The 20,999-nt window shown below is 37.4% G+C and overlaps 2 protein-coding genes across 3 annotated transcripts in view; both read right to left on the bottom strand.

Annotated features, from left to right (window-relative positions):
- LOC113236562 (eukaryotic translation initiation factor 4E1-like) overlaps positions 1–7,335 on the bottom strand; it is a 20,512-nt gene extending 13,177 nt beyond the window's left edge. Inside the window, exons 1-3 of one of the 2 annotated variants that reach the window (XM_026472698.1) lie at positions 7,241–7,335; positions 4,841–5,010; positions 2,564–2,735 (exon numbers count right to left, since the gene is read on the bottom strand). In XM_026472698.1, the coding sequence (XP_026328483.1) occupies positions 2,564–2,735; positions 4,841–5,010; positions 7,241–7,258 (360 nt within the window). In that variant the 5' untranslated portion in view covers positions 7,259–7,335. Of the gene's footprint in view, positions 1–2,563; positions 2,736–4,840; positions 5,011–5,701; positions 5,753–7,240 lie in introns of those variants that run through there. The other variant, XM_026472699.1, reaches the window with a different exon arrangement.
- A 9,606-nt stretch (positions 7,336–16,941) lies between these two features.
- LOC113236482 (eukaryotic translation initiation factor 4E-like) lies at positions 16,942–20,615 on the bottom strand. The gene is made up of 5 exons (XM_026472572.1): positions 20,571–20,615; positions 20,099–20,277; positions 19,497–19,674; positions 18,110–18,197; positions 16,942–17,317 (listed from the first exon to the last, which is right to left on the bottom strand). The coding sequence occupies exons 1-5, from the start codon at positions 20,598–20,600 to the stop codon at positions 17,160–17,162; spliced, it is 633 nt and encodes a 210-aa protein (XP_026328357.1). The 5' UTR covers positions 20,601–20,615; the 3' UTR covers positions 16,942–17,159.
- Between the last annotated feature and the right edge of the window lie 384 nt (positions 20,616–20,999).

Here is a 20,999-nt window from a genome sequence, read left to right as displayed (position 1 = left end):
TGATACTAGTGATAATCAAATATTATCATAATTGCAATATTATGATCTCAGTGGAGTCACAACGGAATTACAATTTTTCAGGGTTTCAAGACAATTTGCAGATTTACGGCCATGATGGAAAGTGACTAAGACTTCCTTAACTTAATTTATAAGTTACATTACATTTTGAGTTCTAGGTTTTCGCTTGTTTGTTTGTTTCGATTGTTATACATAGGAAATGAAATTATTTTTCCGGATTTAAATCGCGTACATTTGTTTTTCAAACAAACCAACGCTTCGGGCCCTTTACAGGTCCCCATGGTTACATGGTCACCGTGAAACGATAAATTGTCGTCACGATCCAATGGGAGCAGCTAGGCAGCTAGTTGTTGAACGATTAAAAAAGTCCACGACACAGTCACGACAGATAGTCGTGATATGGGTACAGACTATAGACGCGACAGTCGTCCATCGATAAATAAAACGTTACGACATGATGGGAACGCGCCTTTATGGTGAAGAATCGTACTTAACGAAGACGGTTCACAACCCTTCGAAAAAGTAAAAAAAAGTGTGTTCAAAACCTCTCGTTAGAGGAAGCTCGTATTCAGCAGTGAGAGTTATAATATAATCGGTTAATGAAGATGTTGACTAAATTGATCAAAATAAAAGTAAATGGGTTGATAACCTACAGACAATAATCGATGTCAAACGCAGCAATGGTAATGCACGTGGCACATACTACGCCGGTGTTTAGGGCCTATGCACACAGCGTATTTTATACGCGCAGACGACGCGCGTTTCACGTTGAAGGCGAATCAAAAATCGCGTTGCAAGACTGAGGAAAGGGGCAGGGAAGAGCGCGCTCACGCCACCGCGACACATACGGCACCGTAAACGCGCGTCATCTGCGCGTATACGCGCGTCATCTGTACGTATACGCGCGTCATCTGTGCGTATACGCGCAGACGCGCTGTAGTGAATCGATTCAAACCCACGCAAACATCGCGTTACAAGCAAGCAGCTTATATACTCCACTGGAGATTACACTTAGAATTTCATGTAGTTGCTTCATTTAAAAAATTAACTGAAATTAACAAACAAAACTAAAATTAAATCTATCTTTTATCAAAATGCACGATACACACGCGCGTTTACAGCGCGTCTAAGGCGCATGTACGCGTGTTTACGGAGCGTATGAATTTGTGAACGTGTGCATAGATTTACTGGCTACGACTGGCTACGAAATACGCCATGTGTGCATAGGTCCTTATGTGTATCAAAATTTATAATATTATAATACGTGACGTCATTTACATGAACTTCAAATTTGTAGATTAAAAAGCGACTGTGTCAACATATTGGTTATCTTTCAGATAGCTACATGAACGCCCAGTGTATACTAACACAAAGTAATAAGGTATGTTATTAGGTACTCGTATTATTATAATACACATGTTTATTACGGTAGTAAAAATAGCTAAAAATCGTTAAAAGCAATCTAATTAGATTCAAAGAAGATAAAGTGACATTGTTTTTTTAATATGCACGTTCTAGATATGCGTGGAAAGTTTACTAAGCCAGAAATTTCGAGATTCGGCAACCATGGAAAACTATAGGGATTACTAAAGAGCTCAGAGATCCTTCGAGAAAAGGCCGTGCATTTTCGAAATGCCGCTTCAGTTTTGACGTTTGAAATGAAGATTTATTCATACAGATTTTTTTTAAATAAATGAACTTCTTGATCACTACCTAACCCTGAAGTAAAGATAGCGTCTACGATGGAACAAACGCGTCCAGAAGATACCTATTCAATCACACCTTATAGATTCTCTGGCTTATAGATAGATACTCTGGATGAGAGCCGAGTTTGAAGTTACCTATCAGTAGTGGATCCGAACAAGCCGCCACGGGTGAGCAAGGGCGCGCTCGGACGACTCTCTTCCTACGACGCGTTTGCGCGAAATGCGCGACGGACGCGGGCCGCGAAACGGGCCACGTGCCGTAAACAGCCGCCTTAGAGCCTACATATGCATACGGCGTATTTTATACGCGCCGACGACGCGCGTCATCTGCGCGTATACGCGGCGTAGACGTGCTGTAAACGCGCGTACATATCGCGCATTTTGATAAGAGATACTTTTAATTTTAGTTTTGTACAACAACAAATTACACCCAAACTCACGAGAGAAATAAATGTTGGCCATACAAATATTTCTACCGGCCCGGGAATCGAACCTGGGATCTTTGCATGGCAGTCCGGCATGGTGGCACGGAGGCAGTTATGAAATTAAAATGAAGCCACTACACCAAATGCTATTCATGCTTCTTGCTTGCAACGCGATGTTTGCGCACGTTTGAATCGATTCACTACAGCGCGTTTGCGGTGCGTATACGCGCAAATTACGCGTGTTTAAGGCGCGTTTAAAATACGCCGTGTGCAAGGGCTCTTGGAACGATCAGAATATGATACTGCATCAATCCATTTACAAGCGATTGTATATTCGATGTGACAGTAACTTAACAGTTTAGGGAAAATATTTTGTTTTTAAGCTGCTGGTCTTTACACTACTGTCTTACTTACCGTATCCAGCCATATCCAATCAAGATCGTCGCGTCTTTTTTCAAAAGTGATGAGCCAACGGCCTCCTTTCTTGTTGGCTGCGTCTTCCCACATCGGCCTGATGCCTTTCTTGAACACGCAGTAGTCCTGCCCTAGACTTAGTTCTGATGGAGTCTTCATGTAGTGGTAAAGGCTGATAAACAAAAAGAAGTACACGGTGACGAATCGACGGATTATTTCTAGGGTCTGCAGACTTAAGGACATAAGATGAAAAAATTATCTAAGTATTTTTCTGTATAATATCAATTGATGGGCCGAACAAGTCGTGCGCCTGATGGAAAGCGTCACGCCTGTCCATAAAAGTTGCAGTGCCACTATGAGCTTTAAATCGCAAAGATCTGAGGGGCACTGTCACTACGCCCGTCACGCTGAGACATAAGTTGACAAGTTCCATGTGCCTGTAATTTCACCAGGACCCTTACCCTTCAAACCCGGAACGCAGTAATGCTCCCATTACTGCTTCGCGGCAGAAGTAGGTAAGTTAGCAGTACTTCCTTAGACGAACTCTTTCACAAGAAGCTCTATTAGTGGAGTGTTATGAGGATGATCAGCCAGCAGCAGCCAGTGGCCAGATACCTACCGGCTATGCAGTGCTTGACAAAAAGTATATAGTAAGTAGTTATGAGTAATAGTTATCGAGTTCTTAGGTGATCGCGATTTTTTTCCAATCTTAATCACGTATATATTTGTTTTATTAAGAAAAATCAACGTTTTGGGCCCTTTACAGGTCCCATGGTCACGGCTGGTTGACGATTATACTTTGACTTTAACTAAGCCCCCTAGAATTTCTTGTTCATTCTTCTCAGGGGAATCTGCCTTAGGAATGAATGATACAGTTTAACCAATGTGACGATTTCAAGTGTAATAATGCTTACCTATGAAATAAAGATTATGTTGATTTTAATTTTGATTTGCACATTACCGCCTGGCGGCAGAAATAGGTAAGGGTGCGCAAAGGCTCGCGAGCTGCACATGTGCATTAGGTAGAGCCCTTATCCTTCTACATTAGTTTTGATTCTCCCTACCGACCCTTAGGGTATACGAGTAGGCCACTATGACCTGCGCGAGCATGCCCGCGCAGGGACCATCTCAGTCAGGTCCTAACCCCAGATCAGTCCGTTTGCACGGACTTTATCCGATTCTCTGTAAGGCTATATTCTCTGTAGTGCTTTAAGTGAGCCGCCTCAGGTACACGTCCGTTAGGTACGTAGTGCAATCTATTCGTGTGCTGTTCGTGCACATTACGAGATGTCATTACAGAGCCGCACTTAAATGCTCGTGTGTAGCGTGTGCGGCGTATTAGCTAGATCTGTACGCACTCTAAGGTGGTAGTACTTCCCTGGACGAACACAAGGAACTCGGTTGGGCTGTACGGAAGGGGGCACTATAAAGACTGGACTCCGCTACACTCACTCTGCTCGTGCGGCTTTTTCATGTATCTAACCTGACCTACTGGGAGGGTACACACGCTAACATATCAAGCTATACATTGACGTATCTTGTTCCGTTGCACTGGAGGCGGCTTTCGAACAAAAATGTGTAGTCTGAAGTGCCGTTGTCCGTACATTTCACCAGAAATTAAATTTCACCAAATTAAAAAAAAATCGATCGTAGTCCTGTAGCCTTGGTATATGAAAATTTGTCAGCTTCATTTTCTCGAAAACTATCGCCCGCGGAGAAAAATTAATAAGAACAAAAAGTGTTTATTTATATATCTAATCTATCCGAAACAAACGCTAAAAACAATTAAAATAGTAGATTGTACAACAACTGCATAAAACGCGTCATTTTACCCGAGACGAGATACTTAAGTCGAGGGTAAAATGGGTTTTATGAACGACTTATGCACTCTGCTTTTCACTTCGATTGCGAGGAAATTAAACCGCATTATTACAAATAAACGATTATTTAATTAAAATTTAATGTAAAATTACAACAATTAGACATTTATTATTTAATGTGATGTTTTTTTATTTTATGCACTTGAGCATAAAATCCTATTTTATGCAGCCTACACCCATAATAAATACGAACTTTAAGAGCATGAGAAGTGAAAATATCTTTAAAAAAATTCTGGTCCAGTTTCCATAGTGCCCCCTTTCCTACCGTCTGACCAGGAGCGCTACTGCTACTAAGTTTAAAATAGTATCATTTCCCATTTGTACCAATCGCGACAAGCCAAAAACTCGATTATTTCAATACCTCTAGAAAATCAAGCAATGAGACAAAGGTACTCACGACCAATAGTCTTCAACGGTGTTAAAAGCAGTGAGCTCTATCAAATTGTCTTCCCATTTCTTCTTATCGTTGGTGAACATCCAAAATGACCAAGAATGCTCCAAAGGATGCTTAACACCCTCCAAAACTTTTGTGGGGACTCCACTCAGGTCTGGCGCACTTTGAGACTCCTCGCAAAGAAACATACACGTAAAAAATCAACGATAAAACACACAACAAAAAACAAATAGTCAAACAAATAAATTCATAAAATTTAACTAACCATAATTCAATTTACAAATAAAAAGTTTTACACGTCTCCCGCCATTATTTTGTACGGACGGAGAAAACGTTGAAAGTCAAATTTGAAATATTTTTAGAAAAATGTTTCTTTTTGTATTGAAATCAATTCACAAAACGAATGAAACCTTTCAGTAGCCATGACCTGTACGATAAGTAATTTTGTGTAATGTTTCATAATTTTTATTGATATTTTGAGGAAACTGTATTTTTATTGGTGTGAATTCACAAACCGAATGAAACCTATCGGTGGCACTTACCTGTGCCGTAAGTAATTTTTTATAATATTTCATAATTTTTATTTATATTTTTAAATTTTATGTGATTAAACGGATATTAATATTTTAATTAATTTTATTGTCATATTTGATAATTAATACATAGAGATTTTTAAACTAAAACTACTTACACCGTTTCTGATTATGTGCGTATGAAAACAGACGCCATATTTACTTCTTTTTTTTCATGGCCTTCTTGCTTTTTGACTTTTACTTGTTAATTTACAGCCAGTTTCAAAACCAGTTTCATAGACAAAATATTTTTTTAAATATAGTCAGATTTACTCGGTATAAAGCCACATACTCATTAGGAAACGAATGTCCCGCGACACGATAATGATGTTCCCAGGAGAGCGAAGTGTGGAAATATCACGCTACTTAGTTCTTAGCGCACTCACGGAGTAAGTTTACCTACAATAAGTACTATTTTTAATTGTTTTTTTATATTCAACCTCACGAATTAATAGATTAGATAATTAAACTAGATAATTCCCAGTACTATCACTACGTATCAAAGCAACGAAATTCACTCCAAAAAACAAAGAATCAACATAAAAAAGATCGCTTCTGAAATTACACCTAACGGGAATCGAACCAGGGACCTTCTCAACTAAAGCATGGGGTGTTAATCGAACCGCTTTTGTCTAATAACCGACTAATACAATTGATACAGGAATGCACAAATCAGGTTGTTTAACAAAAACTTGTTAAAACATGATTGCCCGCGGTCTGTTATCTAAGAAAATTACCTATCTAGGAATACTAATAACTATTAAAATGCGAAACTGTTCCCGTTAACGTGTTCCCTTTTTATTTGTTTGTTTGTGTCTACTTTCATTTTGAAACGGAGCGACCGATTGACATGATTTTTATTTTATTTATTCAATAAAATAAGACATATATGAACTACACGGAGAGAAATATCGAACCGAGTTAGTTTGAGCAATCTCTTAAGTGTTAATTAATATTAGTTGATGTTCACAAGTTGTAGTCGAGAGTCGAGAGCTCAGTCGGTGTCTTCCTAGATGAAATTACAAATCTCCCCCTAAGCCTCTACACAACGCCCCAATTTTTTTTCTGGGTCTCTTACCTTTAACAAACTCTTAAAGGGGGCCTTTAGCATGCAGCGCCCACTTTGGGAAAGGCTGCTATAGATAGACCATAGATGCTATACTTAACAAGTGAGCGCACGTCAACTATTTCACGTTTCTTTCCATTCGTTACATTATCACACGACCTTGAGCTGCTAAAAATTATAATTTTAGCACTTTAAATAGCGCGCTATAAAAATTTAGCATTTAGCGTGCTATGTGAATATAGCAGTTAATCTCGTCTTTAATTATAACAAAAGGAGGTAACATTTAGTAATAAATTGTTACCGTTCTTCCTTTACACTATTAAAAAACAAAATGACGATTAGTAAGTAGTCCATTGGCGACTTAAATTTAAACGATATTTTCTCATTTCTCACTTAATTGAAAATTGTAGAAAAAAATAGCTGAAACCACTTTCCGTATATTCATTCATAACATTCTTAGAATCAAATTTATTGCAGGTGACCGTGAAATAGGTTTTTTCTCAGGTGCCCGTTTTTTGTTGCAAAACAGTGTAGGTTGATGTGCTGTTGACTGTACATCTGCATATCTACGTCACCCATCTATTGTACTACTTATCTGCTGATTCATAGTTTTCAGATTGTCAAATGTTATGCAATACCTATTAATTTTAGTCATGGTATGTACGTATAAATGAAGAAACGCCAATAATGCTATGCGTTTGGAAATAAAGTGTTAGCAATTCTAGAAAAAAGACTCGGAAAATATAAGAAAATTTTGAAACTTACTTTTTTGATTATACTCATCGTATTACACAATATAAAATAATTTATGAAACAAAAACAACAATTTATTCGTAAACAAATAATGCACAGATATCGCACGCACGACAGGTAATCAAATTCTGCGCTCAGTGACAGCGCTTTTGGGAATCCCCTGTAGCACGATTTAGTGCGGTAATACACGTCCGATTTTATGTCTGATGGTCGGATCCGACTATCGGATCGATTCACTCAATACACGTCCGATAGGCGTCCGATTCTTACGTCAGACTTTTTCTGAACTAACAGCAGTCTTTCCAGTTTACAGAGAATTCCCCAAATACAGGGAATTTCAACTTAACTGGGTTTTGTTTGGATTACGCTATGTGGGGACAATGCCCATTCTAGAATTTTATCATATTTTTGTTACATTAACAAACGGAGCACGGCCCGTTCACTTCCCGGACACGGCCCGGATATGTATGGATAGACCTTAATACCACAACTTGCCACTCGTCAACTTAAATATTAAGGTTTAAACTTAATTCAACTTGTTGAGTTTATTTCTAATTATAGCATAACGTACATGTAATAGATGGGTACATTGTGATTTCTTAATTATTTGATATATTTTTAAGCGTAGGCGATTAACACACTGCACCGCTCTCATTTACCGATTCACACCGATTAACACACCTAGCAACGGCGTGCGAGACGCGGAATTACGCGCGCAGTAGCGGAGACGCAGATCTGCGTCAACGCGCGGTTTAATCCGCGCGGCCCGCGCAGGGAAGCGTTTTCAGTGTGTTCGACGGCGCCTGTTTTCCATACAAACTGAGGCACTTCAGTACAACGTCAAAAACCACAGCTCCGCGCTTTGTCGCGGAACGCGGTGCAGTGTAATAATCGCCTAACAATAATAATATAATAAATATTGAGAATGAAGAAATATTATTACACGTGGGAAATATGACCTTTGCTCTGCCCAAATTTATAATCTTGATTTTTGGGGATTTTGAATAATTTGCACTGGCAACGCTGCAAATCGGAGGGAAGAATCGAACGTGTATTTCGTCTCCCCGCAAAAGTATAGAGAGCACGCCTTCAGACAATCGGATCAGTAATAAAATCGGACGCTATTTCCGCTCGGACGCCACGTATTGAGTGTTTATACAATTATATGGTACTAGCGCCTTCCGGTAGTCGGATCAGGCTATCGTATCCGACTATCGGATGGAAAAAACTGACGTGTATTGTCGCACTTACATTGCCACGGAAAAGAGTTGAAGCGAATTTTTTTAAAATAGATGGCGCATTTTGTGGACAATACTCGCAGCTACCTCCTACCGTATCATATCTAGTTTGTACGTTACGATAGAGTACATTATACTATGTACAGTTTCGTTAAAAAAATTCGTCCATACCGTTGCGCGACAATGTAAATTGAACCTAAAAAACACCGCTTTCTTGAAAACTAGGAAGTTGTTTTTGGTGTAGGTTAAAAACACAATAACTCGCAAACCGTAACCTGAGTACATCGAGTTTGATTATGTACAGTCAAAAGCACATCAAGCTATACACTTTTGTTCGAATATCGCCAGAAGTGCAACAGAACAAGATCCGTCAATAAGTAACTTGATGTACTGCCGTCTGTACCTTAGAATAAAAATAAATATCGACGGTTAAAAGGCGAATGCACTCAAGATGAAGAAGAGCGATATTGAGTTATACGTGAGGCGCACTATAAGTTTCCGGAATTAATAAGAAAAAAATACTATAAATAATCAGAAATTAATTTATTGTTTCTCAAAATATTCGTTAGCGTTAATGCACTTTTTAATACGAATGAACCATTTTGAAAACATTCTCGTCACGGAGGAGTGGCATAACTCCTCCGTGACAATATCTGAAACATATTTTTCATACTCTTTGACAGCCTCTTCAGGTGATGAAAATCGTTGACCGCGTAACTGGTTCTTAATTTTTGGAAATAAATAAAAGTCAGAAGGTGCCAGGTTGGGACTGTACGCGGGATGGCTCATAAGGTCAACGTTGTTCACCTTCAAAAATTCATTTGTCTGTCTGGCCGTGTGAGAACTGGCATTATCGTCGTGCAAGATGATACGGCGTTTACGGCTATTTTTACGGACTTTGTCAATAACTTCCGGCAAACAAATGGTCGTGTACCAATCACTATTCACGGTACAACGATTCTCCAAAGCAACAGTAGCCACGTGTCTAGTTTTATTAAAAAAAAGAAGCAATCATCGACATCGAGGCATTTTGCACGCGCGCCACTTTGCTTGGTTTCGGCTCATCTCGAAAGACCCATACGTTCGATTGCTACTTTGTTTTGGGATCGTAACTATAAATCCAAGTTTCATCACCTGTTACTATGTCCCACACCAAATTTGACGCCCTTTCATTGAAGCTGGTAAGCATGGCATTGGACCAAGTGACGCAGTCCGTTTTTTGAGCTTCAGTCAAATTGTGTAGGATCCACCGAGAGTACAGCTTTTTCACACCTAAATGTTTGTGTAGTATTGATTGTATTTGACTCATGCCTATCTATGCCTAAAGATGCCCGAATCTCATGGTATGCCACATGCCTGTCTGTTTTGATCATACGGCGCACAGCATCGATGTTTTTATTGTTCACAGCAGTGGACGGGCGACCATCACGAAATTCGTCACTGAGATTCACACGACCGGGTTTGAATTCTGCAAACCAGCTATAAATACTTGTCTTGTATGGTGCTTCATCGTCAAAAGCAGTTTCAAGCCGAGCGAAGCTCTGCCGAGCTGTTGTACTACACTTAAAGTCGTAGAAACCGTACTACGAAAATATTCACAAGTTAAATCCATGGTGATGTAGACAACCAATTTCTAAAATGACGCCACAATATAAAAACAAGTGACAGCCAGATGAAACAAACTGTATTCTACAGCCAAAGAGTTCCATTTTGAAATGTGGAAATTACTTTTTTTTTTTGTTTATGTAAGTGACCAGTTCCGGAAACTTATAGTGCGTCCTATGTATACATCATTGGAATCAGCGATATTTTCCGCGTCTATTGATTTACTTTTCACGTCATTGAAGCACTTTTTTGGCGTTTAATTCCATCGCTAATTCGGGGGTCATTTCCTACATCATAGTGTCAAGCGACATAATTTTCTCAGTTTTTTTTTATGACTCAACCGCTTCTCCTTTTTTTTAAGGAAATTATTTTGATCCTTTCTTACATAGTCCAATGTTGCTTGCGATTGTACTGTAAAGCATTTTGCTTCATAAATATTTTATATCGTACGATATTTGAATTGTTTCACCGCTATATTCGCTTTAACGTCGCTTATACCATTTTACTTTGAACCGATATTAGGTTCGATATCGCTTGACTACTTTTACTTTGAACCGACATTAAGTTCGACGTTGCTTGAGTCCTTTCACTTTAATTGAATAAAATTAGTTAAAGGAAAAATAATTGAGTAGGTATAAAAATAATGTATTATTTGTCTCGTATTGTTAGAATTAAATTCTATAAGTACCTATTTAAACTATTTGGTTATTCGAAAATCTAATAACTCAAAAGAATAAAACGTATTGCAATGAACAAAACCGTAACAAAACACTTGTGTTTTTTTCTAATTCAGCTGTTTTTTTAGTAACTTTTCTTTTAACTACCCAAAAACATCGTCGCCGTTCAATTCATTTTGCCAGACACCAGTTTTTATAAATCTTGTACATAAACCTTTTAACTATATCCCATGACGGCACTACTTTTTAACTTTAGTTATTTTTCCTTAAACAAATTGGAAACCTTGTGACGTATGAGTATTTTTACCTTGATCTGTATTTGCTCCTTACCGTTAAATCCTTCTGCCTTGATCAGAAAGTCATGCTACATGGCTCAAGCGACCCTTAACTCTGTGAAAATTACTCCCTTATCTATGGAATATGCAACAATTAATAGGATTCGCTCTGGACCTTTTGGAGGGAAAAGTGTCGTTTTTATTTTGACTTTCAATTATTTTGTGAAATCTAGTTTAAAGTGGAATAGGATAGTGCTATTGTGCCTTAATCGAAGATTAAAACGCGAAATTATACGAATCTCGAACTAAAATACCCGTATCGGCCCGTTTTAAGGAATCCCGAGTCAATCCAAGCACGCCGCGCCGGCGCCGCCTCAAATTGCCTATCCTCTTTGTGGCGGCCATATTTACAGAAACATAATTAAACTTCATGTTTAGGCTGATGGCTTTGCCAAAGCCTTAATAAATAATAAAAAATAAAAAAAACAATTAATAGAAGGGAGCCGTCAATGTACAGCACAGGAATGTCCGGCCCAGGAATTGGAGACACAGGTCACGTGGTATCATCATTTTTGATAGTCTTTGTTCACAATGCAATGTGATGTCAGATCTTCCAAAATTTTACTCTTCTTTTTTAATTTTTACTTTTTAGCAACTGGCAGCTAGCGGTTTTAATAACTTATTTTTACCCTTTTTAAAAGCCACGGTAAAATGAAGAACCACTTCCAACGAAAAATAAACAGCAGAAAGCTAAGCATAAATACCTCTTTCCTTTACTTTTGTACTTTTTTGAAACGCTTCGTATCTGTTTTGGTTTATTGATTGAATTTGAAAAAGAAAATAAAGTCAATTTATCGTAGAGTCTGTGAGCTGGCTGATCCAGTGCTACCCAAAATTGAATGCTTTTTGTTTTAGCAATTGGGTACTACTACACTACACTACGACTATTAACCTTAAAAATATTAATCTAAGTAATAAATTACCACGGCGTATTACCACGTAACTTAATCTTGTTTGGCGATGCGCATGCTAAGTTCAGGGCAATAACAGAGCACTTTTTTTTTCGTATGCTAAACTTTTATCTAATAATAAAGTTTATTATTTAAACTTTTATTTTTTATTATTTGTTGTATACTATTGGCTCTCTCTTCGTATTAACTTATTTAGTTCTTTTGAAAAATTATTAGTCGACCTTTTGTAATAAAATAATAAAAGTGCAATTTTCGTCTCGGCGAACGCAGTGATGGTTAAGTTGTGCTAAATGCTAGGCTTTTGCCTTCTTATGATCCCAGCATAAATAAACTTTAGCTTTAACATTAACTCTCGAAAGAAGTTTGGCATTATAATGGCTCTCGTCTGTTCAATTTTCTTTTAAACAGAGTTTGATGTTTCTTAAAAAAAAGGATTTCTCCTTTACATTAAATTGCAAGGGTAAATCGTCGGCAATTGTGAGACGATTCGATTTGAAAATTCTGATATAGAGGCTCAGCTATAGAATAGCTGACGTGGAGTTGGGAGTTCAAATTTTTTTTTAAATATATCTAGTCAAAAGTATCCCTACCAATTTTCAGTTTTCGGAATTTTTTAAAATCTCGAATAATCGAAGCAAAAAAGCGCATTTGACAACTATATCTTACCAAAATTGTGTAAAAAAAGCATGCCGACTTAATGTCTTGCGTTTCGATATTCACTGTCATGATATCGAGTGTTGTAAATTTGTCAAAATATTTGTACGTTCTATTTGTTTTTTTATACACTCATAATATTTGTATTAAATTTTAAACATTATTTAGAAGGGGTTTTTACAAAAGTAGTGTTAAACAATAACAATTTCGTATTGTAAACAATAAAACGCGACATCATTTCCGTCTATAGATTTGTTTCTTTCTTGGCCTTCCGGGATTAGTTTTTCAGCTACTTACAAAGTAGGTATATTTATTTCATTTAGTGTATTTTTAACCTTTTATATTTATAAAAAAAAGCCGTGGTAGCCTAATGGTCTTAAAGGGACCTACTGCCTCTCAAGCAGAGGGTCGTGGGTTTGAATCCGGGCTCGCACCTCTGAGATTCTCAGAATGTATGTGCGAAATTTAATTTGAAATTTAGCTTGAGCTTTTCGGTGAAGAAAAACATCGTGATGAAACCGGCACGTTGAAGAAGGTTCACAACCCTCGAGAAGTCCCCAACCCGCATTGGGCCAGCGCGACGGACTATGGCCTAAACCCTAGTCTGAAAGGAGACCCGTGGCCAGCAGAGGAACTTATAAATGGGTTGATGTTGATGATTTATGAACACTTTATAAACTTATTAGTTTATCTGCGTTATCTATCATTCTTATTAATCTTTCGCCGCTGACGATAGTTTTCTGGAAAATGGTGGAATTTAATGCCTTTCTGAATATATTTTGTTCAAATATATCATTCCAGTCACATTTAGGTGTATCCCCTCCCAGTAGGTTAGGTTAGGTTAGGTAGCTTAGTAGCCGTGGTCGATTTCATCCCACGGTGAAGCTAAGAGGAACCCACGGGGCCGGCCGATGGTGCTAGGCTGGCCCGAGGAGGAGGGCGTTCCGCGCGGGACTCGTCTGGTCAGCGCGTCCTCCTCTGGTCAGCTGTCCTCCGCGACCCTAGCGGGGCTGCACCGCTTTCTATGATGCAGTGGCGGCGGGGCCGCGGGGGAAGAGACGTGTCGGTGTGTCGTTGCCGCTCGTCCTATCCTCCGCGGCCGAACGTAGGCGGTTGGACCGTGGTGGGCGCTCCAAGGGACTCTCTTCGGAGAGTCCGCGCGAAAGCGCGTTAGGTGTTGCGGCGGAGCCTGCCATCAGATCCGCCGCGGGGGCTGGGGGAGCAGCCACTGAACTTCACAGTTGAGTGGATCCTGTCCTGGCCCCCCATGGCCATCGTTAGCTAAATTTGAAACCTCGTAACTCCGTTTTTGAACAAAATCCTCACACGGTTACGAGCTTTTCGAATTTAGCCGACAATATAATATTATTTTTTAAATGTACATATGTGCAATAATAAACGGAAACAACTTCATTGCCCAGAGTATAATATCATTGTCATTACCGGTTTAGTCAGGAGTCATTATTTTGTTATTTGGTTTATTCACTCTTCGTCAACAATTCGTTCAATCGGCAATGTAACAATAAGCAAATTACTCGTAATTTACTTCCATTTTTATTGACCTGACATTTGTAAACAAAGAAATCATGATCGAACTAGTTAATGCGAAACGCAGACGGCTTATTAAATTGTTTCTGTAATAATTAGAAAGCAACACGTAATAACATTAGCCAAGATGTATCCCTTTGTAAAGCACATTACATAAATAATACACTGAATTCAGTTTCATTAAGTTTTAAGCGAAGTGTAACATAAAAATTATCCTATTAATGTCATATAATTATTAATTATAATAAAACTAAATAGAATTTGTTTAATAATTTGGAGTATTTTCGATTCAAATGAATATTTTTCTTCTACAAATGGATCTATTTCATTAAAATGATTATTGTTTATATCTTCTGACTGATCTTGCGACTAACGAGTTCTTGACATAGTATGTGGAGTGAAATGATGAAATGGCACATGAAATAGGCTTGTATAGTTCATGCACTACGAACTATTAGGAATTGATAGTGACCGATATGAACTAGTTCGTCTTGTACGGTTTTAATAGTTCATCGTTCTTTTTAGTTCAGTACGAACTAGGAACTGTCTGCGTTGATAGTTCACCTGCCTTTTATTCAGTAGGAAAGGTGCGAGCGGGACAAATAGCGATCTTTCACTGCTTTTAGTACAAGTTCGAGTGGGATGCACGATTGAACGTTCTAAGTCTTCTCTAATACGTATCTACATTATGTATTATGTATATATGTAAGTTTTCAAAAAAGTAAGTGCTCAAGTAGGTTTTGGTAGGTGTGGATACCTACGTATCTGTATGTATAATATCAACCCACGTGTACAAGTATATGAAGTAGTTGTATGAATATACCTAAATATGGTAATATAATCTTTTAAACACACCGTTGTAACTAAAATTCTTGTTTTGTAAAAAAAAAGGATATTTAGTTAAAATGACAGTCTTTAAACATGTAAAATATAAAGGAAAATCAAATAGTACCGATTCCATACAAATTGTATTTTTAAATATTTAGTACAGTATACTATTGACCTCATAATACGAAGTCCGTAGTACATAGTTCATGTGAATAAAATTACTAGTTTGGAGCGTTCGTTCAGTGTCCGAGCAAGGACAAGACGAACCAAAGAGAATTTAAGCACTACGAGGCGAACTAACTAACTAAGGATCTAGATGAACTAAATGAACTAGAAGACCGAGCTAGTTCAGTTGACCGATTGAACTAACTAGGATCGCTCCTTCTAAGAACCGATCAGGCACAAGTCTAACATGAAACAGAGATGTGTGTCTAGTACGTCGCGCAGGAACATACGCGTTGGTATATTTGACGTAGAATTTGAATTGAGTTGAATACATTTTGTGCAGTAAACTTTCGTAATTAATAGATGCAGGCGTTACGTAAGTCCATGTTAATAAAAATGCAAGTAAATCAATTTGCTACTCCGCAGTACCGTACAGTACATTTTCTTTTTTCTTTAAACTTATAAGTGTAGTGTTCTCTTGTAAAGTTACCAAAATGTCGCTTTAGGCTCAATTTATATTGCGGCGGAACGCAATGTAAGGGAGTTTTCGTAATTTTATGGTTAATTGTGTGACGTACAAACTAGATACGAGCCAAAATCTTCAGCGCTCGCGCATGCTCGAGGATGGTCGTGCATTCCGCAGAACATATATTGGTTCGTATCCAGTTTATACGTTACACAATTGACCACAAAGTTAATTTGTTATGTACCTACAATATCGTTACAAATATTCAGTTCATTCCGTTCCTAATCAAATCGCCTTTTAACCGTCAATATATAAATGACACTATCGCTCTCTTGTAAACTTAGTTGCGTTTTGGTATCGATTAAAAACATAAAATGTGTACAACTCGCAGGTTTGAAACTCCATTGGAATCGGTATAGGCAATCGACCGCCACTTTGCGCGGTCCTAGCAATCTTCTGTTATTATTATTCATCATGTATTCATAAAATTACATTATTTTTCATTCTCACTAAAGCCCTTCGTGGCCGTCCTCTTTCAACGTTGCCTTCCACTTTAGCTCTATACGTCTCTTTCGCCACTCTACTTGCATTCTTCGCTCCATGTGCCCAAGCGTGCCCAAACTACCTCAACATACCCTTCCTCATTTTTTGGTCACTAAGGGCGCCTGTCACGCCACTACCACTATTTTCATACAATATTTTGAAGGCGCCGCGCAAACGTGTCGTGTTGGATACAAACACCCTGCAATTAAAAGCGAATATTCTATTCTAATTCCATTCTAAACCACATCTTTCACAGGTCGGTTAACATTTTTTATGAGGGACCTCATACTACTAAAGTTTTTCATTAACGTCCTGAAAATAAATGTAAATAAAAGACAACATTATTTTAGTACTTTTTTTTACAAAATACCAAAATATTCTTCGACTATTGGACATAAATACGAAATTTAAAACAGTGCTTGTTACAATACCAGACAATTTCTCCACATTATTATCCAAAGTGTTAACAAGATGTAAAGCATGAAAGAAAATACATGATACGGCCGTGTTAAAATTAAAATACAAAAAACGTTGAACTATACTAACGTTTTGCATTCGACAAAGGCGGCATAGGCTATATACCTTGAGTAAATACAATCTTATACCTATGTGACCATATCAACAAACACTCAAACACGGCTTTAGTATAAAAATCAGACTTAAAAATTTATTTATAGCCCGTAAACAATACGAGAGATGGTACACAAAGCTCAATCGAGACATCATAACATCAACCTAAACAATATTACTTCTGTTAAATAATAATCCTTTAACAACTATAAGACACAACAGTAGCTTGCGAGATAACTTATCTCAAGAATCATACAGACTTAAAAGTAGCAACGAAGACTTCCAAAAGTCAACAACCACTACACAAATTTAAACGCACAGTCTGTACAACCTTATAATTCATTTTCATGTTATCTATCAATTACAGTTGCTAGTGATATAATTTAGGAGGCTAAACGGTGTATAGATTCTTGGTGGCAGAACTGTGTTTCACCATGGTGTCGCGATGAACTTGGAAGCCGATCTTGCCGTGAATGCCGAGCTGCTCTTTCAGTTTCCTGCCGATCTCAAGGTTAGCGTGCTGCTTTGATGCGTCTGCTGTCCATATACCTGAAATCGTAAGTAATTTCATTTTGTTATAATTCAAAAATATAACAATCATTTATTTGATTATCACAAATTTCACGCTCCGTGGTCAGGGGTTGACTCGATTGACTCTCAACAGAGTCAACCATGGAGCGTGCAACCCTTGAAATATCAGGAAAATAAAAAGACGTATAGTGGTAAAAAGCCTGAAATTAATAATAATCATTTAGTGAATAACCACAAAAGCCTTAACATCATATTGATTTATTTCTTATTCAGATATTTCACGACCGCAATGGACCAACTGTTAGCAAAAAGGACACTTGATGAGGAGGTCCCAAGCTCAATTTCCGTTAAAACCAGTTTGAATGAAAGAAACAATTTTTTTATAATTATTAATATAAGGACACACTTGGAAAAATCCTTTGATCTGGCTGATTTACTCCCTTTCCTCCTCTTCCTCTACCTCCCAATCCTTTGACCACTCCATCCCTGGTTCGTTCCATGGCTCAGATGGAATAGCGTCTGCCACAGTTTGCTAGAACACGTTGGTTTGAATCCAGCCAGATCAAAGGAATTTTTTCTAAGTGTGCAATCTTTGTATTAATAATCATAAACTAATGGAGTAAGTTCACAAAAAGTAATTGAATTTCATGGTGGTAAAACATCCTGACATTGAATAAACTTAATTATAATTTTTTCATTTATATGTTTGTAATAATGGTGCTGTGAGGTTCTTAGTATATTACAAATAACCCTGAGTATATCTCTACTGAAGACTTACTTAATGTAATAAAATGTGTAATGTACACTTACCAATCTTATCAATCTTTGCTCTAACGTTGACGACGGCGCCACAAATCTCATCTGAGTGCTCGAAATTTTCGCCAATTAGTAGAAGTACCTAGAATAGACAATTGCTGTTAGCGCCATAATAATAATAGTGCTACAAACAACGAAACTAATTACTTGGTCTCAAATTAGGGAACTCCCTGTACTGTGAGTAGTAGAACAACGAAACTAACTCCAGTATTACAAAAAATTTAAAAAATAATAAAATAAAAACATTTTTAAGAATTTTGTGTTGTTGTTCTAATATGACAATTTTTTGTAAAGTAAAACCAGGCTTTTTGATTTGAAAATCTTTTCAAATTCTAATAAAGTAACAATAAAATTATATAAATCCCTCTTCATTATAATCACCTAACATTAACCATCAATTGTCTTATTGAAATGCCCTGTTCACCCGAATGACCATGTGACTGGTCAAAAATAAAAAGCAAACAAAAGCCAGACACTGTTGGCTGGATATGCATCCATAAAGCATATCTATATCCGGCTTTGTCTAGACACCTGGCAATGCTATTCCCAGGTGACTCTCCAATTTCACTCACTAAAATGATCCCAAAGGGTCATTCAAGAATAAAGTTAATAGGCATTTTTGACAATTTTAGTTGGAATCTTTCCCTTTCTTTACAAAGTTCTATTGAGAGGGTTCTGAAGAACACAGATTAGTGAGTGTAGCTCACTTTCATAATGTCGAACTTTTTTCTATAATAGCTAAGTGACAGGACGAATAAGACGTGTCTAGTGGTAAGCTGTCCGTAGCAGATGCAGGGCCACTCAGAGCTTTAAATCACAAAGATCTGAGGAGCACTGCGCCCAACACCCCGGGACATAAGTTGACAACACCAGGTTTCTATAATTTCACCCTTACACTTTGAAACTGCAACACAGTAATGTTCACATTACTGCTTGGCAGCAGAAGTAAGTAGGTAAGGGGCAGTACTTCCCTGGACAAACTCTTTCACAAGGAGCTGTAAAGCTACTAAAACTATCATCTATCTCTTAACCACTAAAAATCTTAAAACACAAAATTGTAAACCAAAGTACGCAAAAACATTTTTCCATCAAAATGGCAAGTTATGCCCATTTGTGATAATGGGCACAAACACCACATGAACTAATCACCGCTGCGGTGCCAGTTACATATCACTAATTTTCAATAAAACAATTCAGAATATATGTCATCCAAAGTTATTAACTTACTTGCGTGACTAACAGTATTTTGCTACCATAACATTGATCCAGATAATCCAGAATCCACTGACCATGCTAACAGGGATATCAGTTGATATTAAATTATATTTATTTATTTATATTATTGTACTGGAGCATATATAAATAATAAGACAATATTTACCACATCCAGCCAAAACCGATCAAGATCAGAATTTCGCTGCTTCTTCTCCAAGCTGATGAGCCACCTACCGCCCATTTTGTTAGCGTCATCCTCCCACATGGGGCGAATTCCTTGCTTGAATACTGCATAATCGTGACCTTGGCGCAACTCTGATGGTAGCTTAATATGGTGGTATAGCCTGAAATTTATAAAATTCAACCATAGAGGATGCAAGACTCACTGTAGGGCAAACATACCCCAGACAGAGGAGAATAAAGACAAACAAATTTAAGAATATCCTAAAGTACTTTAATTCTTTTTAGTCTTGGCTCTCAAGTGTAGGTCACTGGTTACAGCGATGAAAGACCAGCAGAAGCTGTGCCTATATGTCAGTTCATGTTTATTTTGGTGTAAAAAGAAAAAAATATTAATTGGGTATGATTGGAAAGAGTCACTCATAAATAGATAATCAAGTAAATGTGACATTATATTATCACTATCTACGGAGGTCAAGTCAATGTACAAAATCGAAATTCAATACTACCTTTTCACAAAATGATATATAAAACTTAGCACTATATCTTTTATACAAGTGGAATACGTATTAAAAACTGGAAGCTAACCTCCAGAAATCTTCAACAGTGTCGAAAGTTGTAAGCTCTATGAGGTTCTCCTCCCACGTTTTATTACGGTCATTGTCGTAGAACCAGAGACTCCACGTGTTCTGAAGCGGGTGCTTTATCAAGAACTCTGGTGGCACTTCATTGTTGTTCGTCTTGTTCTCCACAGCTACCGCCGATCCCTTAAACACACAGGTCATCTTACGAAAACCTAACCTATACTAACTTATTCCTAACTGTATAAATAACTTCGCACAGCAAAGTTTTCACTTTATTACACAGTATTAATGCTAAAATTTCAGAGCGGAAGCACTTTTCAACGGAAATACCGAGAGAACATGAAACAAATGCTACAGTGAAAGTTTGTCAAGCCACATCAGCAAAAACTGCCGAAAGTAATAAAACTACTATAGAACTAATGCGAATAGAGGGTAGAATAATTATTCTGTGATTTATATTATCTTAGTCTACCCACCTCTACTTCTTCCGTTGTATTTCCAGCCATATCACAAGAATCTCTCGATCCCAATTTTTACAAAAAAGACAGATAGAGTGTTGCCACTTACCAGTATTACCGAACTACGATTTATTCACTAAAATATTTTTTATATTCGCTTTTCTTTACAATTTTTTTTACGTATATTTAACTTTTTGGAATGCTATTTACTAATTTTCTAGGTGAGTGAAAGGATCTTTAACAATAATTTCCTAACTTAAATATATAAACATTAAACAATTTCTTTTTTCTATGAAATCCATTTTTCCAATCCAAAAATTTTAAATGCTACTATGAAATATCCAAAATATACCTTATAATTTTGAAAAATCTGATAAAAGCAGTAATTACTTTACAGATGAAAAACAAGCACTCTAGGCTTAGGAGAACTTTAGGTGACTCAATAGT

Source organism: Hyposmocoma kahamanoa, unplaced genomic scaffold (assembly GCF_003589595.1).
Source record: "Hyposmocoma kahamanoa isolate Upper Pololo Valley unplaced genomic scaffold, ASM358959v1 92, whole genome shotgun sequence".
Taxonomy (NCBI): domain Eukaryota; kingdom Metazoa; phylum Arthropoda; class Insecta; order Lepidoptera; family Cosmopterigidae; genus Hyposmocoma; species Hyposmocoma kahamanoa.
Note: the sequence above shows the minus strand (reverse complement) of the source record. Positions and strands in the feature narration are given on the sequence as shown.

Coding starts and splice junctions, on each gene's coding strand:
- LOC113236482 (XM_026472572.1), bottom strand. CDS start 20,600: ATGGCTGGAAATACAACGGAAGAAGTAGAG. Junction 20,278..20,570: donor ATACAACGGAAGAAGTAGAG/GTGGGTAGACTA, acceptor TGTGTGTTTAAG/GGATCGGCGGTAGCTGTGGA. Junction 19,675..20,098: donor ACTGTTGAAGATTTCTGGAG/GTTAGCTTCCAG, acceptor TATAAATTTCAG/GCTATACCACCATATTAAGC.